Here is a 21990-nt window from a genome sequence, read left to right on the forward strand (position 1 = left end):
CACACCACGTCCCTGCCACAGCCCACACCACACCCCTGGCACACCCACACCGCGCCCCTGCCATAGCCCACACTGCGCCACCAGCCATGCCACACCACACCCTCGCCACAGTCCACACCACGTCCCTGCCACAGCCCACACCACACCCCGGCACATCCACACTTGTGCCCCTGCCATGGCCCACACTGTGCCACCTGCCACCGCCCACACTACACTGCCACGCCACAACACACCCCTGCCACAGCCCACACCTCACCCCGCCACGGCTGACACTGCGTCCCTGCCACAGCCCACACCGGACCCCTGCCACACCCACATCACACCACCTGCCAGGGCCCCCACCATACCCACAACCTGGGCTGCTGCCTGGGCTGCCCGGTGAGACACTACGTGGTTTATGCACCCGCCCTGTGAGACACTCCGTGACGTGGTTTGTGCACTCGGCCACTGGGGGAACACCTATCCCCGTGTGGGCTGACTCCAGTGCCCAGGCCAGCGGTCAGGGGCTCCGGGGCCGGCCTGCCAGCAGTTCTGGGAGCCTGGGGTCCTGGGCCTGTGGAGCGGGTGAGTCAGGGGTCCCCTTGGGCCATCCCTGCCCAACACCCAGCAGAGAGGAAGTGGAGGGGCACCTACAGGGGGTATAGCGGAGGGACACAGGGTCACTGCGGGCCCCGTCCCTGTAGTAGGCCAGGATGGTGACGTCGTACTCCGTGTGCCTCCCTAGGCCAGGCAGGATGGCCGTGCCGAGGTTCCCTGGGACAGAGATCTAGGAAGAGGAGAGCCCCAGGGGTCACCAGGTACAGTGGAGTCCTCAGATTGGGGGGTCCAGTGCACAGGCCATGGGCAGTGAGGCATCTCTGGGAGACAGGGTGGGCGCACACAGGGCTCTGAGCCCTGGACGTGGGCCTCAGGACTGGGGGCCCGGGGGGGCCCCTCTGAAGGACGAGTCCATCCCTGCCCACCTCGTGAGCCTTCCCCTCTCCCAGGGGCGTCCACTTGATCTGGTAGACAAGCACGCCAGATGGGGCTGCAGCCACCCACGCCAGCTGGACTGCGTCCCCTTGCAGCTCCGTCACGGACAGTTGGCTTGGGCTAGGAACTTTCTCTGAAGGAAGTGGAGACACAGGCTAGGGGTGCAGCCTCTGAGTCTGGGCGCCTCAGAGAAGGGGCAGCCACACCCAGGAGCACCCTACACCCCCATCCATCACACCCATCGGGTGCCCATCCCCACCTGGCTCAGCACCAGCCCAGGGCAGGCACCCACAACACTTGATATGAACTGTCTAGCGGGGCAGGACGTAGAACCCTCGCCAGGCCCCCAGTCCCAACCTCTCCCCACTCACTGGTGGTGACCTCGCCGGTCAGTGTAGAGGAGCCACCCCCAGGGTAGAGGCAGGTGACACGGACAGTGTAGGTGGTGGAGGAAGAGAGGGGCCCCAGTGTGGCCGAGGTAGCGTTCCCAGGAGCCTCTGTCTGCAGTAGGTGAGAGGCTGACATGGCAGGCCCAGCCAGTGCCTGGAGCCCTTGCTGAGGCGGAGACCCAGGCCCCGCACCTGCGGCCAGGACTACCCCATGACCCCCCAAATTGGGAAAATGGGCTTGTCCTGAGGGATGGGAGGGCAACAGAACTGTAGGACGGCTGGGGTGGGGCCTCCCCAGCCTGGTCCCCCACAGCCCCCACACCCACATCTGCCCCCACACCAGGTGTCCCCACACCAGGTGCCCCCGGTGCGCCTCGTGGCATCCGTGGTTTTAAGTGTGTTATTTGATGGTTGGCTCTACCCCAGGCCTGCCTTAGGGCCCTGTGGTCCCTCAAGACACTCGGGCCCCCAGCAGGCTCTGCTCTCACCTGCCCCGAGTGTCCACCCTCGCTGGAGACATAGGTGACCCTGACCAGGCGCACAGGCCTTGGGGTGCCCTCCCAGATCACTCGCGCCGCGTCGTGGCTCACGTCTGAGAAGCCCAGGTGTCTCGGTGGGGCCAGGATGGCTGCAGAGCACAGCAGAGCCTCAAGGCCAGCATGTGGCCTCCACGGCAGGGGTGGGTAGGGCAGTGGCTGGGACCAAGGGGGCCTGAGGTCCCCCATGCCATGGAAGGCTGAGAAACAAGAAGGGGACTTGCCCCACGGGCAGGCAGCCGGGGTTGGGGCACTCACGGGTCCTGGCACGGATGCCCCGGGCCTCGCTGCTCTCAGGGCCTCGCAGGCTCTGCACCGAGACCTCATAGTCCCTGCCTGGTTCCAGGCCATCCAGCAGCACCTCAGGCCGCCTCACCTGCACCTGCAGAGACATGACGTCCCAGGTCAGCCCCCACTCGCTCTGCCCCGCTCCTCTGCCTCCCATCACCTCCCGGCCCAGCTCACCTCTCGCTCCTCCTCCTCACCCTTGGAGGAAGCAGGTGAGCATCGCACCAGGTAGTGGGTGGCCCCGGCTGAGGGCTGCCAGGTGAGGCGGACGGTTCTGGGCGTCACTGCGGCCAGGGTCAGCGCCCGGGGCGGAGACAGAGGTGCTGGGGGCCCATGAGGGGGCACTTTAGGAAGGGAGCCCACACAGAGATCACACCCACGCACGGGAGGACCCTCACACCAGAGCGGGTGGGCGCGGCCACCGCCCGGCAGATGCACAGGATTCGAAGTGGCACTTCCCAGGCTTCACCTTGGGCCAAGGTTTGTGACTCCAGCTCTGGGGACACAAGGCCACCCCACAGGTTTTGTTTAAGGCCATCTGCCTTGAGGTCATGGGAGGAATGTGGCCTCCAGGGGGTGAAAGGGGCCTTGGGAAACAGCCAGACACAAAAGGCCACACGGTGTGACTCCACCTGCAGGAAACATCTGGGACAGGCACGTCCAGAGGCAGAAGGTGGCTGGGGCAGGAGCAGGGGGGCGGGTGCTTAGGGGTGCAGGGGTTCCTCTGGGGTGGCATGAAATGATCTAACATGGACTGTGGCCATGAGTGACAGCTCTGGATATACCAAAGCCACTGGAGTTGTACACTTTAAATGGTCAGATTGTATGGTGTGTAAATTTCATCTCAAGAAAGCTATTACAGATGGGCTCATGGCAATCCCTGGGGGTCCAAGAACCCAGGAGCTAAGCCACGTGCTGGGGGCCAAGCAGTGGGGAACTCCATGAACACTGTGGACAGGGAGTATAATGGGTTGTGATTATGGTTGGGGTGATGATACCAATGGTACAGCTGGTGTTCAGAAGAGAACACCAAGGGTCAGAGGGGCCCAGTGGCTCGGCCTCGGTCACACAGCAAGCTGGGCATGGTGCCAACTGTGGGTGGTTAAGATCCAGGGCTATGCTACCCTGGGGTGCCAGGCTCCAAGGGACGGTCACAAGTGGGGCCTCCCACCCAGAAACTGGCCACTGCCTCTGCGCCACCTACCTGTGGTCGCCAGGCCCTGCAGGCCCTCGCCAACCCCGCCCTCGTAGATGGGGAACACGGAGACCAGGTACTCCGTGCGGGAGGTCAGGTTGTGCAGCTCTGCGGAGGCGGCAGGCCCCTCCACCACCACCTGGAACGGAGTGAGCAAGGATGGAGCCAGGAAGGTGGGTGCTGGGGGACGGGGAGCTTGTCAGCTGGAGTGTGAACTCAGCTGGGGCCCGCCGGGTGCCCTGCTTCCCACAGGCCTGGGCTCCCGGTACCTACAACAGAACGGTGCCAGGCACGGTGTGGGCAGGCCCACCACAATCGATCAATTGATCAATCCATCAAAGGGAGAAGGGGCCCTGAGTCTGAACCTATCCCCAGCACCTTCGGAACGACCCCTGCTCTGCCCTCCTCAGCCACCAAAACGCACTCACCCCAGGCTGCCTCCCAGACGCAGCTCCATGGTGAGTCCCTGGGCTGCCAGCCCCTCACCGCCCCCTTCTCAGCCTGGACCCAGTCATTTGTGGGCCTTTATTCCCGCCCTCCCTTTGGCTCATCAGACCCACAACGGCTGCAGACCGGCTCGGGAAGCCCTGTATGCCGGCCCCCTCACCTCCCTGGGGGTGCCACCTCTGGAGGCTCGCCAAACAATCAGATACTTGAGGGGGAGCCGGGGGGCTGGAGTCCAGGACAGGTGGATGCTGGAGGAGGTCACCTGGCTCAGGACCAGGCTGGTGGGGGCGGGGAGGGTGTCCAGGGCTGGAGCCGCTGCTGCTGGAGTGGTGGGGGTGGGGGACAGGTGGTCAGCGCACGAGCCCGTGTGTCCACGCTCCCCCTGGTGGCCACTCACAGGAGGGACAGGAGAGCTGCTCCCCAGCCCCTCTGTGGACAGATGTAAGCGGGGGCTGCAGACCCCCTCAGAGCCACAGGAACCGGCCTCAGGTACCACCCAGGAGCCATAGTGTCCGCCTACCCCCTGCCCAAAGCAGCCAGGTGGGGCTGCAGCCTGTGTGGGTGACCCTGCCCCACACCTGGGCCCCGCCGCGGGCCCCCATCCTGCAGCCTCTGGCAGACGAGGCGGCTGAGCAGGCTAGCCAGCGTGGCAAGCTGCGGGAAGTCCAGCACGTTGTGGACGGTGATGTCCCGCGGCGGGGACGCCAGGAGCCTCAGCTCAGCCTCATCGGCGTTCTTCACACCTGCTCGTGAAGAGGGAGGTGAGGTTGGCCTGCACTGGGGTCACCCGAGGGGGCCGCCTGCAGTGGAGGTCTCCGTGGAGAGTGGGTCAGGAGCGAAGAGGCCTATGGGCTGTACTCGGCCCACCTGCCACCCATGTGCCGGGCCAGGAGCTTCTGAGGGGTTGGGGGCATCAAGGAAGGGTCTCTGCTCCCAGGACTCCTGCCTCAAAATCTGGGGTTTCCTCCCACAGGACAGAGTGGATTCGCCTGTGAATCCCAGGCCCTGGAGGGTGCCAGGGAGCTCCTCGCCAGGGGACAGCAGGCGGGAGTCGCCAGGCACAGGGATGGTGGCCAGAGGGGGCAGCTAGAGCTGCTCAGTGAATATTGCACCAGGGAGGTTCACGCCACAGGGGTGGGGTTGGGGGGATTCTACGGAAGGCACCAAACAGCAGGCGACTGAAAAGGAGCAGTCGCCTCTGAGTGCCAGGCAGTGCCCAGCTCTGCGTGCAGCTTCATGTTGCGGATGTGGAAGCTGGGGCTCAGGGACCAGGTGCCCGATGCAAGCTCCCAGCTGCAACCCAAAGCCCACCCAACGGTGAGACTCCAGCCCAGGGCCGGGGGGCCGCATAGTGCTCACCCACAGCGAAGATGTTCACGCCCAGGTCCTTGAGGACACGGGCAGCAGTGTGTACATCGTCCTGGGACTTGCCGTCTGTCACCAGAATCACCACCTTGGCCACCTCTGGACGGAGGCCGGCCGCTGGCTGCAGGTTCTGCCCCAGCACGTGGGTCAGGGCGAGGCCTTGGGAGCAGCAAGAATAAAGTGACAGGCAGCTGCCAGCATCCCCTCCTGGTGCTCGGCTGGCAGCAACCAGACAGCAGAGATGCTCCTCTCCTTCCCTTGCAGGGTGCCAGGAGGCTAGGTGGCAGCCTGAGGGAGCAGGGAGGGTCTGCCTGTGGAGGGGCCCCAAGTGGCACCCCAAGTTCCCCAGCCAGGCCCTACTTGCAAGGTGAGCACCCCGACTGGGCTGGGTGTGGACCCAGCCAGAGCTGCTACGGAACAGAGGAGCCACGTGCTGGACATGGGCCCTCGTTTTCGCCCAAGGTAAACAAGGGGGTGACTCTGCCCTTTATAAAGGTGTGAACAGGGCTCAGGTCCACACCACTGAGAGCTCAATTTACACACACGCTCCCAGGGTCTGGGAGGGCGGCAGAAGGAGGTCCGCCCTCAGGATGGAGGGAGGGGCGGCCTGGGCCATACCTGTGAACGTGTTCCCCCCCTTGTAGCAGAGGCGGTGCACAGCTGCCAGCACCTGCTCCTTGGTGCCGAAGGAGTTCAGGTTCCACTCAGTCTGGGCATCGCCGCTGTACTGAGTCAGGCCTGGGGAGCAGGGGCGTGGCCACGGGCTGAGTTTCCAATGCTGAGGGGCCCAGGGAGCTGGCGCAGGGCACACCTGAGAGCTGCACGTGCCTCTGCGGTGTCCCCGGCCACAGCAGCCAGTCCCCAGAGAGAGTACGCTTGCAGAGCCAGGGCCCCCACACAGAGCATCCCCAGAATACCCCAAGTGGAGAAAGTTTCCCACCCCACAAGGTGGGAGCCCTGGCTGGTGTGGGGACCCCCACAGGTCACAGCCTCCGCCGGCAGTCAGAGCTGTGGGGACCACGCCCGGGGGGGACAAGAGGCGGGCCGGGCCAGCACCCACCTACTTGGACCTTATCCGGCCCGATTTCAAAGGGTGCAATGACGCTGGCCAGGAAGTCCTTGACCTGCTGGAAGTGACTGTGGCCAATGCTCCAGGACCCGTCCACCAGGAAGACCATGTCAGCAGGCACAGGGGGTAGGCAGCGGAACTGGGGGCTGGCTGGGGTGGTGGGAGTGGGTGAGGTGTTAGGTGAAGCCCTGGTCCAAGACCCCTAAACTGCTCCCGGCCTGGCCCCAGCCCCCAGATCACCTTCCCTGGGGCTCCAGCCACAAGAGTGAGGCAGGCTGGGTCAGGTATCAGGGAAAGGACTCCAAGACCCTCAGGCCTCACCAGACTAGACAGCCCCACACCGGCATGGCTGCACAGTCCAGCCACCACGAACGTGAGGCAGCCTGGTGCTCAGGCACCTCTGTCCCCCACGGCTGCACGGGGCTATCTGCACGGGAGCTGGCCTTCGCTGCCTGCCCAGACACCAGGCCCAGAGGCCCACTGGGTGCAAACTGGACGAGGAGGGGAGGGTGGGCCCCACAGACAGCTCCAGCAGAACCACTGTGAGCACTGCCCTGGCGGTGCTGTGGAGACAAAGCCCCTAGCCCCAGCCTGGCGCTCCCCAGAGTCTCGCAGGGACAGTGCCTGGTGGGGCGGGCCACAGAGCCGGGCCAGATCCCTGGGGAGGTGCCTGAACGAGGCCAGCAGCCATCACGGTGGAGCCCCCGTGGGGCGACCGAAGAGGCCCAGCTGCTCTGGGGGAGGACAGCACGGGACCCGACGACCTCTGGAGGGGTGTGTCCAAGGCCAAGGAGGTGGACACTTCCTTCAGTTCCAAGTCTGACCGGGGAGGCAGAATCCTGCCTCTGAGGACCCCAATCTGATGGAGGAGACAAAGCCAGGCCCTCCCAGTTCCATGGGGAAGCCCGGCCCCATCTGCAGGGGCCTTGTGGGCAGACACAGTGCACTTCCCCTGTCTGTGCCTACCCCTTACCCGGCTTCTCTTCTGTCCTGGTGTGATCCTGCCTCTCCACACCTGCGGCCGGCTGGGCAGGGCCCTCCCTCCAGGGCCCCTGGACCAGCTCTGCTCCTGATCCCACTCTTGGCAGAGCATGACCCAACCCTCTCACCACCCCCTAGACCCAAGCTGGAGGTTCCCAAAGGGGTCAGAGGTAGTGGGACCACCTGCTCCCAGTGGCCTGGCTTGAGTGAACCTGGTAACGTGACAGCCTTAAGTTAAAGCTAGAGAGTGTGTGGTCAGACATGAGGAAGAACTTCCTGGCCTCATGGTGGGAAACCAAAGGTCACTCCCTCCCCGGAGACTTCCTCTCTCTCCACTCTGACCCACCGGGAATGGGCGGATCCCGGCTTGGCACGAAGGCAACTCGGGGCTCGGAAGCCTGCTCTGGGTCTGGGTTCCCCATGAGGGAGGGGGTGGGCTCCGGGGCTCCAGAGCTGAGAGATCTCTGGTTGTTCCTGTCCAAGGAGCTACTCTTCAGATCCTCAACTGCAGGGAGACACCAAGGGCCATCAGGGTGGGAGCGGAGGGCCTGGTCCACTGGGGTAGCTGCACACACACTCCCTCAAGGGCGCGTGTGCAGGTGCTGAGGGCCCAGGACCCTGGGCGGCAAAGACATCAGGGGCAAGGCAGCCTTGCTGGTGAGTCAGGACTCGAACCTGGCCCTAGCCCAGCCCAGAGCTGCTTCACACACACCCACCCCTGGGGCTGGAACGCAACCTGGAGGAGGGTAGGACCCCAGCCTGGAGGAGGGTGTACCCAGCTGGCAGTACCCGGTGGACTTACTCACAAACTCCCTCCGAGCCAGCAGGAAGCGCCCAGAGCCAGTGAGCTCGAAGATCTGCAAGGTGTAGCCCTTGGAGGGGCTCAGGCCCCCCACTGTGGCCTTAGGGGTCTTGGTGGTCAGTATCACCTCCTGTTCCGAGTCCCCTGGGTGGGGGTGGGGAGAGCTTTAGAGGCCAAGGTGGGCACACGTGTGTGCATCTGTCATGGTGGGAAGTGAAACCCTCTTGGCTCCTCCTCCCCACCCCAGCTCCTCCCCTTGAGGCCAGGGAGAGAGAAAGGGAGAGGGTCTGATGCAAGGGACATAGGCTCCTGGGTAACAATGTGAGAGGGAATGGGTCTTGGGGCAGTAAAAAAGAAGATGTCACTTACTAAACCCCCTAGAGGAATCCGTCACATGGTGAGGTGAGAACCCATCAACCCTCAGAGACACTGTCAAGGTATGAAGATGGGGCCCCCAGGGATGGGATGACGACCGGATGGGCCAGGTCCAAGAAGGAAGAGTCTGGGGCCAGGGCCCTACCCACTCCCACAGGCTCCCACTCTATGGGCCGCGCAGACCGACCAGCCGCAAGTATTTTCTGCTGTGTGACTCCATGATTCTAAAGTTAGGGCTAGATTTCAAGTGTGAAAAGCAAACAAATGATTCCAAAGGGGACACTGTCATATTCTCAGAGGAAAGAGCAAGAAGAAATGGCCTTGAAATAGCACTCAGGAGGTAGCAGTCAGACCTAAAGAGGCACTTTGGGCACTGGGTGATTCTCTGGGTCTCAAATGCTAAGACGAGGGAGCAAAGGAGGGAGGAACCTGCACCTGCACACCTTGGGGGGAGAAGAGGAAGGAGGAACCCGCACCTGCACACCTGGAGGGAGAAGAGGAAGGAGGAACCCGCACCTGCACACCTGGAGGGAGAAGAGGAGGGAGAAACTCACACCTGCACACCTGGGGGGAGAAGAGGAGGGAGGTACCCGCACCTGCACACCTGGAGGGTGGAAGGGAGGGAGGAACCCATACCTGCACACCTGGGGGGAGAAGAGGCGGGGGGAATCCACACCTTCACACCTGGAGGGAGAAGAGGAGGCAGGAACCCTCACCTGCACACCTGAGGGGAGAAGAGGAGGGAGGAACCCACACCTGCACACCTGAGGGGAGAAGAGGAGGGAGGAACCCACACCTGCACACCTGGAGGAAGAAGAGGAGGAAGGAACCCACACCTGCACACCTGGGGGAAAAAAGGAGGGAGAACTCACACCTGCACACCTGGAGGGAGGAAGGGAGGGAGGAGCCCGCACCTGCACACCTGGAAAGAAAATTGACACCATCCTCCCTGCGCAGTGAGCAGCTCCCCACAGCCCTACCCAGCCCTGCGCCAGGGAGTGACCAGCCAGGGAGGACCCTCTGCTCTCGGCTGAGCAAATAGGAGGCAGGGGTGTTGTCATTACCATCAATAGCTAACTGTTATTGAGTTTTCACTGTGTTCCTGGCAGTATCCTAAGCATTTCACAGGTATCAAGCCTCATAATCTTCACAGCCCCATTACACCCATCTTTTAGATAGGAAAACTGAGGCACAAAGGACCAATCACACAGCTACTCCACAGGAGAAGTGGCATAGCAGCCCAGGTCTGTCATATTCCCAAGCTTCCTGCACAAACGTGATTAACAAGCAATGACAACCATGAAAAAGTTTTATGACATTTAATATAAATATACAATTTTAAAAGCACGGCATGCCCGTAATCCCATCTACTTGGGAGGCTGAGGTGGGAGGATCACTTGAGTCCAGGAGTTTGAGTCCAGCCTGGGCAGTATAGTGAGACCCCATCTCAAAAATCGATAAATAAGGTGCTTGAAAACGGGATAAATGTTATTGTGATGTTCTAAGGTCCTAGCATTGCCTGGGGACAGCCAAGACAACCATCATGTATATCATATGCTGATAAATCAAGACTGCATGCTGTGGTCGCTAGCGTGGTTACTTGAAGGGTAAACGGACATAGAATCACCAAGTTGATGGCATCAGGGAAGAATCACCCCATACCTACTGAACAATCTTAACTTCACAAGACACACCAGACATTATGTACTGCCAGCTGTGGTGACGTAGGAATAACACAGCACCACTGATAAAGAATTCTTAACAAACATAATCAAATTTGCCTCTGCCAAACTTCCAGGATCTAACTGCCAGTCCATGGGAGACAGGGTGGAGAGAGGAAGGAGCGAGCTAAATGGCTCCCCAAAGATGCCACTGGCAAGAGAAGAAAGTGGGAAGTTCGACAGAACAATCTTGTTTCTTCTTCTACAAATAAATGTCAAGGAAAACGGAGAGGAGAAAACTGTTTTAGATTAAAAATTGCTTAAGACACAGGAACCAAACACATTGTGCAGACTCTGTTCACATCCCAATTCAGACAAATCAACTGTAAAACACACGCGTCAAGGCCAGGTGCGGTGGCTCATGCCTGGTATCCCAGCACTTCGGGAGGCCGAGGCGGATGGATCACCTGAGGTCAGGAGTTCAAGACCAGCTTGGCCAACATGGTGAAACCCTGTCTCTACTAAAAATACAAAAATTAGCTGGGCGTGGTGTCATGCGCCTGTAATCCCAGCTACTTGGGAGGCTGAGGCAGGAGAATCTCTTGAACCTGGAAGCAGGAGGCTTCAGTGAGCCAAGATCATGCCACTGCACTCCAGCCTGGGTGACAGAGCGAGACTCCATCTCAATAAATAAATAAATAAGTGACATGCATCAAGTTAGAAAACTCAACACAGGGCCGGGCACGGTGGCTCAAGCCTGTAATCCCAGCACTTTGGGAGGCCGAGACGGGCGGATCACGAGGTCAGGAGATCGAGACCATCCTGGCTAATACGGTGAAACCCTGTCTCTACTTAAAAATACAAAAAACTAGCCGGGCGACGAGGCGGGCGCCTGTAGTCCCAGCTACTCGGGAGGCTGAGGCAGGAGAATGGCGTAAACCTGGGAGGGGGAGCTTGCAGTGAGCTGAGATCCAGCCACTGCACTCCAGCCTGGGTGGCAGAGCAAGACTCCGTCTCAAAAAAAAAAAAAAAAAACTCAACACAACTAAATATTCAATGATAGTACCGAAACATTTTAAGTTTGGGAGCTGCTCATGGTATTGGGGTTATGTCTGAGTCTTTTCTTTTAGAGAAACATACTGAAATATTTATAGACAGGATTATATGATGTCTGAGATTTGCTTTAAGATAATATAGGGCCAGGCGCGATGGCTCAAGCCTGTAATCCCAGCACTTTGGGAGGCCGAGACGGGTGGATCACGAGGTCAGGAGATCGAGACCATCCTGGCTAACACGGTGAAACCCCGTCTCTACTAAAAAATACAAGAAACTAGCCGGGCGAGGTGGTGGGCGCCTGTAGTCCCAGCTACTCGGGAGGCTAAGGCAGGAGAATGGCGTAAACCCGGGCGGCGGAGCTTGCAGTGAGCCGAGATCGCGCCACTGCACTCCAGCCTGGGCGACAGAGCGAGACTCCGTCTCAAAAAAAAAAAAAAAAGATAATATAGAATGTAGAGGGGGGTTGAGGAGAGCGACATGAAACAATATTGGCCACACACTGGTAACTGCTGAAAGCTACATCACGAAAACATGAGGCTTCATTACACTACGGTCTCTTCTTTTGCATGTTTAAATTTTTCCATTAAAAAATCAGTTCAAACAAAGACAAAAAAGCAGAAAACAAAAATTTATAACAAGTACGATAAAAAGGGAAGATTATAGATATAAACTCAGATCATTAATTTCATTAACTATAAATGGAAAAAATCTTTCAATAAAAAGACAAAGACTGTCACACTGGATGAAAACCTACCCAATTATATGCTGCTTAGAAGACACATCTAAAATGAAAGGCTGGAGGCTGGTTGACAGTAAGAGAAGGAGAAAAGAGATTTAATGCAAATGCTACCTGGTGAAGCAATAGGACCACAAGTAAGATATGAGGAAAACAAGACAGCACTAGAGAGAGAATGAAGCGCACTTCAAAATGAAAAAAGGGTCAGCTTACCAGGAAGATATAATCATTCCAAGTTTGTGTGCACCCAGTAACAGAGCCTCATGCACAAAGCGGAGAACAGTAAGACAACCACAAGAAAGAAGCATCTACAATCACAATGCAGATTTGAAATACTTTCTTCAGTAGCAGGATAAGTAGACCCCAAACCTAGTAACTATATAAAAAATCTGAAAAATAAGGTAAATAACTTAACTGGAACATTAGAAAACTCTACCCAACAACTGCAAATTGCATATATTTTCAAAGTCACAGGGAATACTGACCAAAATGGATTATATGTGGGACCATAAAGTGAGGATTTTTGGTTTTTTTTTGAGATGGAGTCTCACTCTGTCGCCCAGACTGGAGCGCAGTGGCACCACCTCGGCTCACTGCAACCTCCACCTCCCGGGTTCAAGCGATTGTCCTTCCTCAGTCTTCCAAGCAGCTGGGATGAAAGGTATGTGCCACCACACCCGGCTAAGTAGAGACGGGGTTTTGCCATGTTGGCCAGGCTGGTCTCAAACTCCTGTCATCAAGTGATCTGCCGACCTTGGCCTCCCAAAGAGCTGGGATTATAGGCGTGAGCCACCGCGGCCGGCCAGCAAGGTACTTTCCAAATGACTGAAAGCATATTGTACATTTCTGGTCACAATGCAATTAAGGAAGAAAATCCAAAACAAAAAGTAAGGAGAAAATCCCCCCATGTTTTAAAACTAAGAAACACACTTCTAAGCAGCCTATGGGTCAAATAAAAATATCATGACAAAAACTAGATACTTTTACCTGAATGATAATGAAAATTCTACATATCAAAATGCAGCCATAGCTAATGCTTAGAAGAAAATTCAATAGTTTTAACTTCATATCTTATAAAAGAAGGCCAGAAAATCAATGAATTTAAGCATCCATCTTAAGTTCAAACAGAAAATTAAACACAAAGAGAGTAAAAGAAACAGAAACAAATAAAATAAAAAACAAACAAAATCAAAGACAGACCAACCAAAAATGTGTTTTATTAAAAGACCAATAAAGTATATAAACTTCCAGATTGCCTTTTGAAAGCAGAGAGAAGATTCAATCAATAGCGGGAAAGAAAAGGGTTGCTATAACCACAGAATCTACGGGATAACATGAAAAACGTTATGCCAATTAATCAGGAAATTTATATAAAACACAAATTCCTATTTAAAAAACTAACTTACCAAAACTGACCAAAAAAATCAGGAAATCTGAGTAGTCCTATGTCTGCTGAGGAGATTCAATCAATTATGTAAAGTGTTCACACACACACACACACACACACACACACAAAACACAAGCCCAGAAGTCAGCACCAGCGAATTCTAGCAAACGTTTAAGGAAAAAAATACCACCATGACACAAACTTTTCCAGAAAATAGAATAAGAGGAATCCTTCCCCACCTCATCTTATGAGGTATAAAGCTGATACCAAAAGGACTTTATAAGAAAGAGTAATTATTGGCCAATATTCCCTCATGAATATAAGTATAAAAATCTTAGATGGGTTGGGTGTGGTGGCTCATGCCTGTAATCCCAGCACTTTGGGAGGCCGAGGTGGGCGGATCACGAGGTCAGGAGTTCGAGACCAGCCTGGCCAACATGGTGAAACTCATCTCTACTAAAAATACAAAAATTAGCCGGATGTGATGGTGGGCACCTATAATCCCAGCCACTCAGGAGGCTGAGACAGGAGAATCGCTTGAACCCGGGAGGCGGAGCTTGCAGTGAGCTGAGATCGCACCACTGCACTCCAACCTGGGCAACAGAGTGAGATTCCATCTCAAACAACAACAACAAAAATCTTAGACGAAATATTTGCAAATTGATTTAATAATATATAAAAGGGGATAGGCCGGGCACAGTGGCTCACCCCTATAATCCCAGCACTTTAGGAGACCAAGGTGAGAAGATGGCTTGAGGCTAGGAGATGGAGGCTGCAGTGAGCTATGACTGTGCCACTGCACTGTGCACTCCAGCCTGGGGGACAGAGCGAGACCCTGTCTCTTAAGATATATATATATTATGTTTAATATTGAAAAAATCAACCACTGTAATTTACTACATTAATCAAATAAAGGAGAAAATAATCACCTCACTGAAGAAAGAATTTGGAAAAAATAATGCATTCTCTTGGTAAAAACTCAGCCTAAGTAGGAACAGACCAGGACTTAACCTGATAAGGCACATCTATCTGGAAAAGGCAGAACGACAGAAAACAGCTCAGTGGTTACGGAGCACTGGGCTAAGGGTTGACCTTGGGGTAAGAGAACTGTCCTCTGCATCAATTGTGACAGTGGTTACAGGATTGAATTCATGTGATAAATAAAACTCACAGAGCTATTCACAAAAGGGTGAATATTTCTGCATGTAAATTACAGCTCAATAAAGAAACACAGGATACCACTGAACACCCACCAGAGTAGCTCAAGTCCCGCTGCCAAGCATTGGTTGCCAAGGGCGTCATGTACCGGAAATGATCACACGCTGTGATGGGAGTAGACACTGGCACGACCCCTTTGGAAAACAGTTCAACGTTTTCTACTGACGTTGAAAACATGCACATGCTGTGGTGCTTCCACTCCTGGGTTTACACCCAGAACAACATGCGCACGGACCACGATCCCTCACACGGCGTCTACACAACAGCTAACCTGGACACAAGCCACACGTCCGACAACAGCAGAACAAATCACACAGAGGAATACTATACAGCAAAGAAAACGGATGGCTGTTACACACCACGGGTGAACCTCACAAAATGCCCACCAAAGACACAGACACGAGGGAGTCATCACAGTGTGATTCCACTTAGAGAACGTTCTGAAACAGGCAAACCAGTCTGTGCTGTCGGAGGCGGCCGTCCGGGAAGCAGGGGAGGGTGGACGTTGGGAAGGGCACCCGGGACGGTCTTTTTCCACCCCAGGAGGGGTTTGTGTTGGCCGCCCCACTGTGCTGACTCATACAGTTAGCATTTACGCCTGTGCGCTTTTCCATCTGAGTTTTGAAAAGCTTTAAAATTAGCACCCATCGTCAGGTTAGGGCTGTTCCGTGCTCTAGGAACAGGGTTCCCTGAAAAGGTGTCCTTAAGGCCCTGCTCCTGTAAACAAGGATTAACACGTGGGGAGCAGGTGCTTCTGGGGTTCACTGTGCAGAGTCCAGGCTGTTCTGAATGCCCCTGAGTTGCTGAGACTCGTTCTGAGGAGGGAGTCATTTATTTAAAAAATACAGACCGGGCGTGGGGGTTCATGCCTGTAATCCCAGCACTGTGGGAGGCTGAGGCAGGCAGATCACCTGAGCCCAGTTCAAGACTAGCCTGGGTAACATGGTGAAACCCCTTCTCTACAAAAAATACAAAAATCAGCCAGGAGTGGTGGCATGCGTCTGTACTCCCAGCTACTCGGGAGGCTGAGGTGGGCGGATCTCCCGAGCTCGGGAGATTGAGGCTGCAGGGAGCTGTGATCGCACCACTGCACTCCAGTCTGGGCAACAGAGCAAAACCCTGTCTTTAAAAAAATTCAAAATTAAAAAAATTAAAAGTATGTACTGAATGCCTTCTGCAGGGGCTGCATGCCAGGAACATTCCCTGTTCCGTGTCGTACATGACGGGGGAAAGGAATGTGGGGACAGCAGACGCTGAGGCCACAGAGGTGCTCACACGAACGGGCTGGTGGGAGGGACACCGTGGGCCTGAGCGGTGGCTGCAGCCGCCACACTGACTGTCCTCAGCATGTGCTAACGGGGACGGGGGCCTGGGAGGGCGCAGGTCCTCACCTGCCATGGGCTGCACCTGCACCAGGTAGCCGAGGCCGCTCCCCTCCGACTCTCTCCACTTCATCTGCAGCCGGTCCTCAGGCAGCACAGTCAGCCTCAGGTGGCCACTTGCTACAGAAACAGGACATAGTGGTCAGGACTGACCCGGCCTCCCCAGCCACCTAACCAACTGTGGGGGTTACAGGCATCCTGCCCTCAGCGTTTGGGAGGGACACAGTCCTATCCCGGGGGACCCCAAAGAGACACAGCCCACCCAGGGTGTCTGAGGGGGACTCAGCCCCACTTGGGGAGACGAGGCCTCGCCTGGGCACTGAGTAGAACCCGGCCTTCCCCGGGGTCCGCAGTGACAGGGCCACCCTGGTAGCTTCGGTGAGAGGGAGTCCAGTCCCACCCAGGGAGGCCCCGGCCGGGCTCCCTGGGGTTCCTCCCACCAGGAAGAGGCTCAGGCCCACATCTGGGAGGGCAGCAACTGCCCCACTGGTGACTGGAGGCCCCGAGCCAACACAGCAGCTGGCAACGCGCCTGGGGCCCTGAGCTGAGTCCCCTGGGCTGAGTCCCCTGAGCTGGGACCCCTGAGGTGAGTCCCCTGAGCTGGGGCCCTCGGGCTGAGTCCCCTGAGCTGAGTCCCCTGAGCTGAGTCCCCTGGGCTGGGGCCCCTGGGCTGAGTCCTCTGGGCTGAGTCCCTGGGCTGGGGCCCCTAAGCTGAGTCCCCTGAGCTGGGTCCCGGGACAAGTGACCATGCAAGCTGCAGACCCCTCGCTGCCGAGGTCACTGCCAGATGTACATGCCCCCTCAGTGGGGAGTGTGGGTGCAGAATCCCACACTGGAAGTGCGTGCACGTTGGCACGTGTGTGTGTCCGCACCCCCAAGACAGGGCTGCCTCCCACGGTGGGGGATGGGTGTCCAGGCCATCTGAGAGGAGGAGGGGGTGGCAGGGGCCCGGGGCTCTGCAGTAGGGAGAGCTATTTTTGGAAAATGGGGACAGAGATGGGCTTCTTTGGGCTGCCCCCCGGAAAGCTGGGGCTCAGGGGGAAGGGCAGGGGTTGGGGTGCACTTGGGGCAGACACAACGACCCATTCAGAGCGGGCAGCAGCTGGGCCGGGTCTCCGGATGGGGCTGAGAGGCAGGAATGTGTGGGGGATGAGAAGGGGGCTCTGAAGGCCAGCTGTGAGCGGGGCCCCTCCCGCAGCCCCTGCTTGTGAAGAGCCTTCTGTTGCTCCACTCTGCCTGAGAATGTCAGGGAGCCCTTCCCCAGCTCCCTGCTGGGGGACAGCACTGTTGGGGCCTGAGCAGCGTGCTGGGCAGACAGCGGCTGGTGGGAAGAGCCCCACCCAGGACCACGCTCCCCTCCCTGGACTGTGGCCGCACTGCGGCCATCCTGGGAAGGGCTGCCCCAGCGTGTGGGCTCCCACCCGTCCTGGGCTGGACTCAGTGCCCCCAGCCCACCTGGCTGTCCTCGGGGACTTAATGGCCCCTGAAAGGTTGTTGTGAGGGGCGGCCCCATCGTGCTGAATCCTGAACTAGACAGAACTAGATTTGCCTAAACTCAAGTTGTTTCTGTAGAACCACTTACTGATTTGTCTCAAATTGACAGTGAAAGCTTCTCTCAAACTGAAATCTCGGCCTCCACTGGCCCCAGGGCAGGGTTACCCTGCCTGAGCTGAGGGGACCAAGGCACCTGCTCATGCAACAGCCTGCTGCCTGCGTGCAGGGCAAACTGGGCACCTCAGCATGCGAGACAAGCCACGAAATCCGGAAGCATGTTAGACCTGGGCTCCTGCATCTCTCCCGCCCCTCTGCAACGGCAGCGACACGTGGAGGCTCCCTCGCCCGGCCTGTCAGGCCCTGGTGGTGGTCCTTTAAATGCACATTAGAAGGGGGAGCTGCCGCCTCCTGCTTTTCATCCCAGCGGAATAAAACCATCACTCAGTGGGAGCCCAAAACCTCCCAGGAGCTTGCAGGTGCCAGGAGGGGCCGCGTTGGCCCAGCCCAGGAACAAGTTTACAGCATGGCCGAGGCCCAAATCCTTCTCCACAGACACAGAGATTCACCTTCCTAGAATCAATCTAAACCCACATTTCTCAACGGGAGGAAGAAGCTGCTCAGACCCGTGAGCCCACAGCACCTCTGACATTTCCTTTTGCTGCCATGGGCGGTGCCCTACGTTACCCAAACGCCCCAACCAGTAACAGCCAGACTGGAGGGGCCTTCTGAGGACGTGGTGCTTGTGGTGCGGTCACCCAGGGATGTGCACGGAGGAGGTGGTGCTGTGTGGAAATGCAGGTGCCTCACTGGGAGAAGCCAGAGGGCTATGTGCCCAAAAAACCAGTGGGAGGCGCCGGTGGGAAGCAGGAGAAGGGAAGGCAGCCCCATCTTCACCCCAGCCTCCTGCTTCCTGGAGACTGCTCCAAAAGGTGTTCGTGGAATAACTCTCAGCCAAGCATTGATATAACAGAACTAAACACACAGGCGCGTTCCCAAGGCGAGGCTGAGGGTTTGGCGGGAGCACACACTCCCTCCCGTCCGTCCCATCCTCTTCCCTTTGTTGTGGGAGCTGCTCTGAATTCAGCAGGCATTCAACTTATAAGGAAGGCCGGGCGCAGGGGCGGAGGGCTCGTCCGTCCTGGTGAGCACTGGTGGGGCAGCCGTGGCCTGGGGGCAAGCAGGGGTCCACTGCCAGTGTCCTTACCTTGTCCTGGCTCTCTTCCCAGGGTGGTGCTCAGCCACAGCCAGAGGCAGAGGCCGAGGTGTGCAGGGGCTCGGGAGCTCATGGTGCTCGGGCTGTGGAGGGGAACAGGCCATGCCATTCAGCCATCCCCGGGTCTGTCCCCTCCCTGACCACAACACCAGAGCTTCTCCACATCCTCGAAGGCCAGGCAGGCTGTCCCCACACCAGGCTCCACTCCTCACGTGTGGGTACCAGAGCCCTGCAACCTGCTGTCTAGAGGGTACCTCCCAGCTGCCTAAAACTCAAGGACCCAAGGCTGGAGCTGGGTCTGCCTCCCACTCCCTCCTTCCTCTTGGCATTGACACCACTGGGGGCTGTTCTGAGTGACAACAGGACCCCCAGCCCCCAGTTGTCCCCAAGCCCAGTGCAGGGGTGGCTGGGACGGGCACAGGGCCTCCTGCTCCCAGGGCTCCTCAGGGCTGTGGAGGGCTGAGGCCACCTGTGAGCTTTCCAGGCCATGTCTGATTGCTGAACACGTGGAGTCCCTGTGGCCCCAGCCTCGCCCTGGAGGCGGAAGGGGTCATCAAAGACCTGTGGAGGAGAGTGAGAGCTGCCCAAGCAGGAGTGGGGAGCGGGTGGGTCTGGAGGACGCCAGCCGGGGGTGCAGGGTGTGTGTGCCATGGGCACGCCGCTCTGAGGCCGAAACAGGGAGGCGGCCACGGCCACTGGAAAGCTGAGTGGGCTACAAGGAGGGCCAGGGAAAATCAGGCTGGGCCTGCTCAAAGGGGCTGGGAATGGAGGTTGGATTTATGGTGCTCTGAGGAGCAGCTGAGGGGGACTCAGAGGCCAGGGACCAGTGCCCAGAGGTGCCATTCGGAGATGTGGGGTGCATGTCAGCTGCCAGGCCCGAGTCCTCCACCTGCCACCATACCCAAGGCTGAAGGAGAAATGCTGCTGGTTCTCCTGCACTCCATTCCCCCCGCACACCCCTCCCCCGCACTCCTCCTTCCCTGCACTCCAGCTCCGCGCACTCCCGCTCCCCCCGCGCTCCCCTCCCCCGCCCTCCCCCACATTCCGCTCCCCAGCAGGCTGCTAGCCCTCATGCGGCTCCCCCACACTCCTGCTCCCCCGCACCCCTGCTCCCCCACACTCCCCCTCTCCCGGCTTCCCCCGAACTCCCCTCCCCCGCACTCCCCGCTCCCCTCGACTGCTCACGCCAGCCCCTCACCCTGCACCAATGCTGGCCTTCAGGAGGCAGAGCACTCCCGGTCGGGCCCCTTACTCCTCTGTGCTGAGCTGAGGGCACGAGCTGAGGGCATGACTTGAGTGAAGGCCCTGGGTCTGAGAGCACCAACCTCCCACACAGTAGGGTTCCAGGGTCCTGAGTGACCCAGGCCCTCCCACTCCCTGCAGCTGAACAGACACCCCCCACTGCACACCCCTTCCCAGTGTGTGACCCCAGTATCCCCACCAGGGAATCTGCTCCTCTGCAAGGCAAAGGCCTCACCCAGCAGGAAAGCTGCCGGCTTAAATCAGGGACTTCAGCCCCTCTGCAAGGGAAAGTCCTCACTAGGTGGGAAAGCTGCCCGCCCCGGCCAAGGGCAGTCAGATAAGACCCAGGCGTTGGGGTAGGAGGCACCTGTGGGCTCCTGATCTGATCACAGAGGCACCAGTGGGCAGCCCAAGTGCTCCCCCGTCCCTGGACCCTCCCACCCCAGAAACCTGGCTTGACTCAGTGGGACCCCTGCCAGGGCCACAGGCGTCCAGCCTTAAGTACAAGCCCCTCTCTGCTCGGTCCACTCTCCTCGTTCCCCTACAGCCCTGGATGTTGTCTGAGACCCCCAGAAGGGAGCCCTTGGGGAGAGCTCAGGCAGCCCCAGGCTCCCACTGCCCCAGCCCCTCCTGGCCACACCCCATGCCGGGCACCCCCGTCCTGTGGCTCACAGGGGCACTTGGTCTCTATCTCGACTTTTCTGAAAGTCAAAGTCATCTTCAGATCACAGGCTGAGTGAATTCCTGGTAGCCCCTTATCCACCCGGCCTCAGGACCACAGGGAAGTCACCCACCTCCTCCTACTCCCAGGACCCCAGTCCTCTCTCCTGGGGTGCGCTGGTCCACTCTGGTCCTGCTGTGGCCACAGGAAGTCTGGAGCTTATGAAAGGCCTCTCCTCCATGGAAGTCACTGCCCCAGCCCACCCTCCGACCCACCCCTCGCCCTGCCTCTCTCTCCTCCCCTCCCTTTGCCCTCCACCCTTTCTGTCTGCTGCCCTGGGCATCTCTCCAAGAATGGGGACCACAGAGATCCCAGCATGAAAGACCCCAGTGCACAGCAGGGCAGGGTCCCACCAGTGAGGAGGCAGGGGCTGCATGGCCCAACACCTTTACTCTTCACTCCCCACTCCCAGACGGCCCATTCTGCAAGGAGGGGCTCCCAGGGAGAGCCACTCAGATGTCAAGGCCACCACATGTGTGTGCTGGTTACTAGGGGCTCTGGCCGCCCACTGTGGGGAGCAGGCTGCAGCAGCACCTGGACCCCTACCCATGTGGTAACCCTTCCCCTCCCCCAGTATGCCCTCCCAGCCCATCCTGAAGGCTCCCACCACCCAACCCACTTTGCAGACTGGTGCCGGCAACCAGAGCTTCAGCAGGTACCCAGGCCTGGAAAACAGGCCCCTGACCCCACAGGACCCTGGGCTGCTCCCAACTGGGACCTGGCCCCACCCCTGCCCCATCCCTGCTGCAGCTCCGCCCACCACAGGCCCCACTCAGGGAGCACAGAGTCCCGCAGCGCCTGCGGCTGTAAAGGGCCGGCCTCTCTGGCAGCCGCAGACCTCCATCCCCAGCACCACACCACAGCAGCCGGTGGGCAGCCCATGCTCTGCTGGGCCATGGGTGTGTCAACATCCCCTGGAGCTGCTGCTGGGGCCCGAGTCCCCTTCTCTGAGCCCAGTACCCATTCCCTGGGGCTGGGGCATCACTGCCAGCCGCTCACAGCTGTCCCTGCCCCAGGACTGCCTGGGAGGTTACAGATGCACCCCGGAGGCCCCTGCCCAAGGACTGGGTGATGACACAAGTGTGGGCGTCCTGGCCTCACTGCACAGCCTTGTGAGAAACTCACTGTCCACAGCTCAAGGTGGATCCGGCCCAGCATCTGCCTCCCCGACAGACCCGAGTGCACCCAAATGCCTGTCCCCACCTCTGCCTTAAGGACCCCAGCCTAATACCACGCGTTGCACGGGTGCTTCAGGGCCACTGGAGACAGCTGTCAGCCTTGCCAGCCCAGTCCCCAAGCCCATGCCTCCTCTGCACTCAGGACAGCGTGAGAGGGCCAGCCCCCTCAAGGCCTCCCGACCCTGCGTTGCCTGAGGCCTGAGGAAGGATGAGCCTGCCTCTCCCTGCCCGCCTGCTGCTCTAGTAGCTCAAGAGAAACCACTTGGCCTGACCCCAGGCTCAG

The 21990-nt window shown here is 58.4% G+C and overlaps 1 protein-coding gene across 2 annotated transcripts in view; it reads right to left on the reverse strand.

The window, feature by feature from the left end:
* Positions 1–20686, reverse strand: part of COL20A1 (collagen type XX alpha 1 chain) — a 37544-nt gene extending 16858 nt beyond the window's left edge. Inside the window, exons 1-17 of one of the 2 annotated variants that reach the window (XM_010365223.1) lie at positions 20603–20686; positions 18558–18649; positions 15869–15979; positions 8045–8188; positions 7589–7747; positions 6253–6411; positions 5811–5930; positions 5187–5351; positions 4406–4570; positions 3988–4145; positions 3390–3519; positions 2363–2508; positions 2156–2279; positions 1850–1989; positions 1344–1473; positions 963–1105; positions 634–766 (exon numbers count right to left, since the gene is read on the reverse strand). In XM_010365223.1, coding sequence (XP_010363525.1) covers positions 634–766; positions 963–1105; positions 1344–1473; positions 1850–1989; positions 2156–2279; positions 2363–2508; positions 3390–3519; positions 3988–4145; positions 4406–4570; positions 5187–5351; positions 5811–5930; positions 6253–6411; positions 7589–7747; positions 8045–8188; positions 15869–15979; positions 18558–18639 — 2209 coding nt within the window. In that variant the 5' untranslated portion in view covers positions 18640–18649; positions 20603–20686. Of the gene's footprint in view, positions 1–633; positions 767–962; positions 1106–1343; positions 1474–1849; positions 1990–2155; positions 2280–2362; positions 2509–3389; positions 3520–3987; positions 4146–4405; positions 4571–5186; positions 5352–5810; positions 5931–6252; positions 6412–7584; positions 7748–8044; positions 8189–15868; positions 15980–18557; positions 18650–20602 lie in introns of those variants that run through there. The other variant, XM_010365224.1, reaches the window with a different exon arrangement.
* Positions 20687–21990: the final 1304 nt, after the last annotated feature.

The sequence above is a fragment of the Rhinopithecus roxellana genome, chromosome 13, assembly GCF_007565055.1.
Source record: "Rhinopithecus roxellana isolate Shanxi Qingling chromosome 13, ASM756505v1, whole genome shotgun sequence".
Taxonomy (NCBI): Eukaryota; Metazoa; Chordata; class Mammalia; order Primates; family Cercopithecidae; genus Rhinopithecus; species Rhinopithecus roxellana.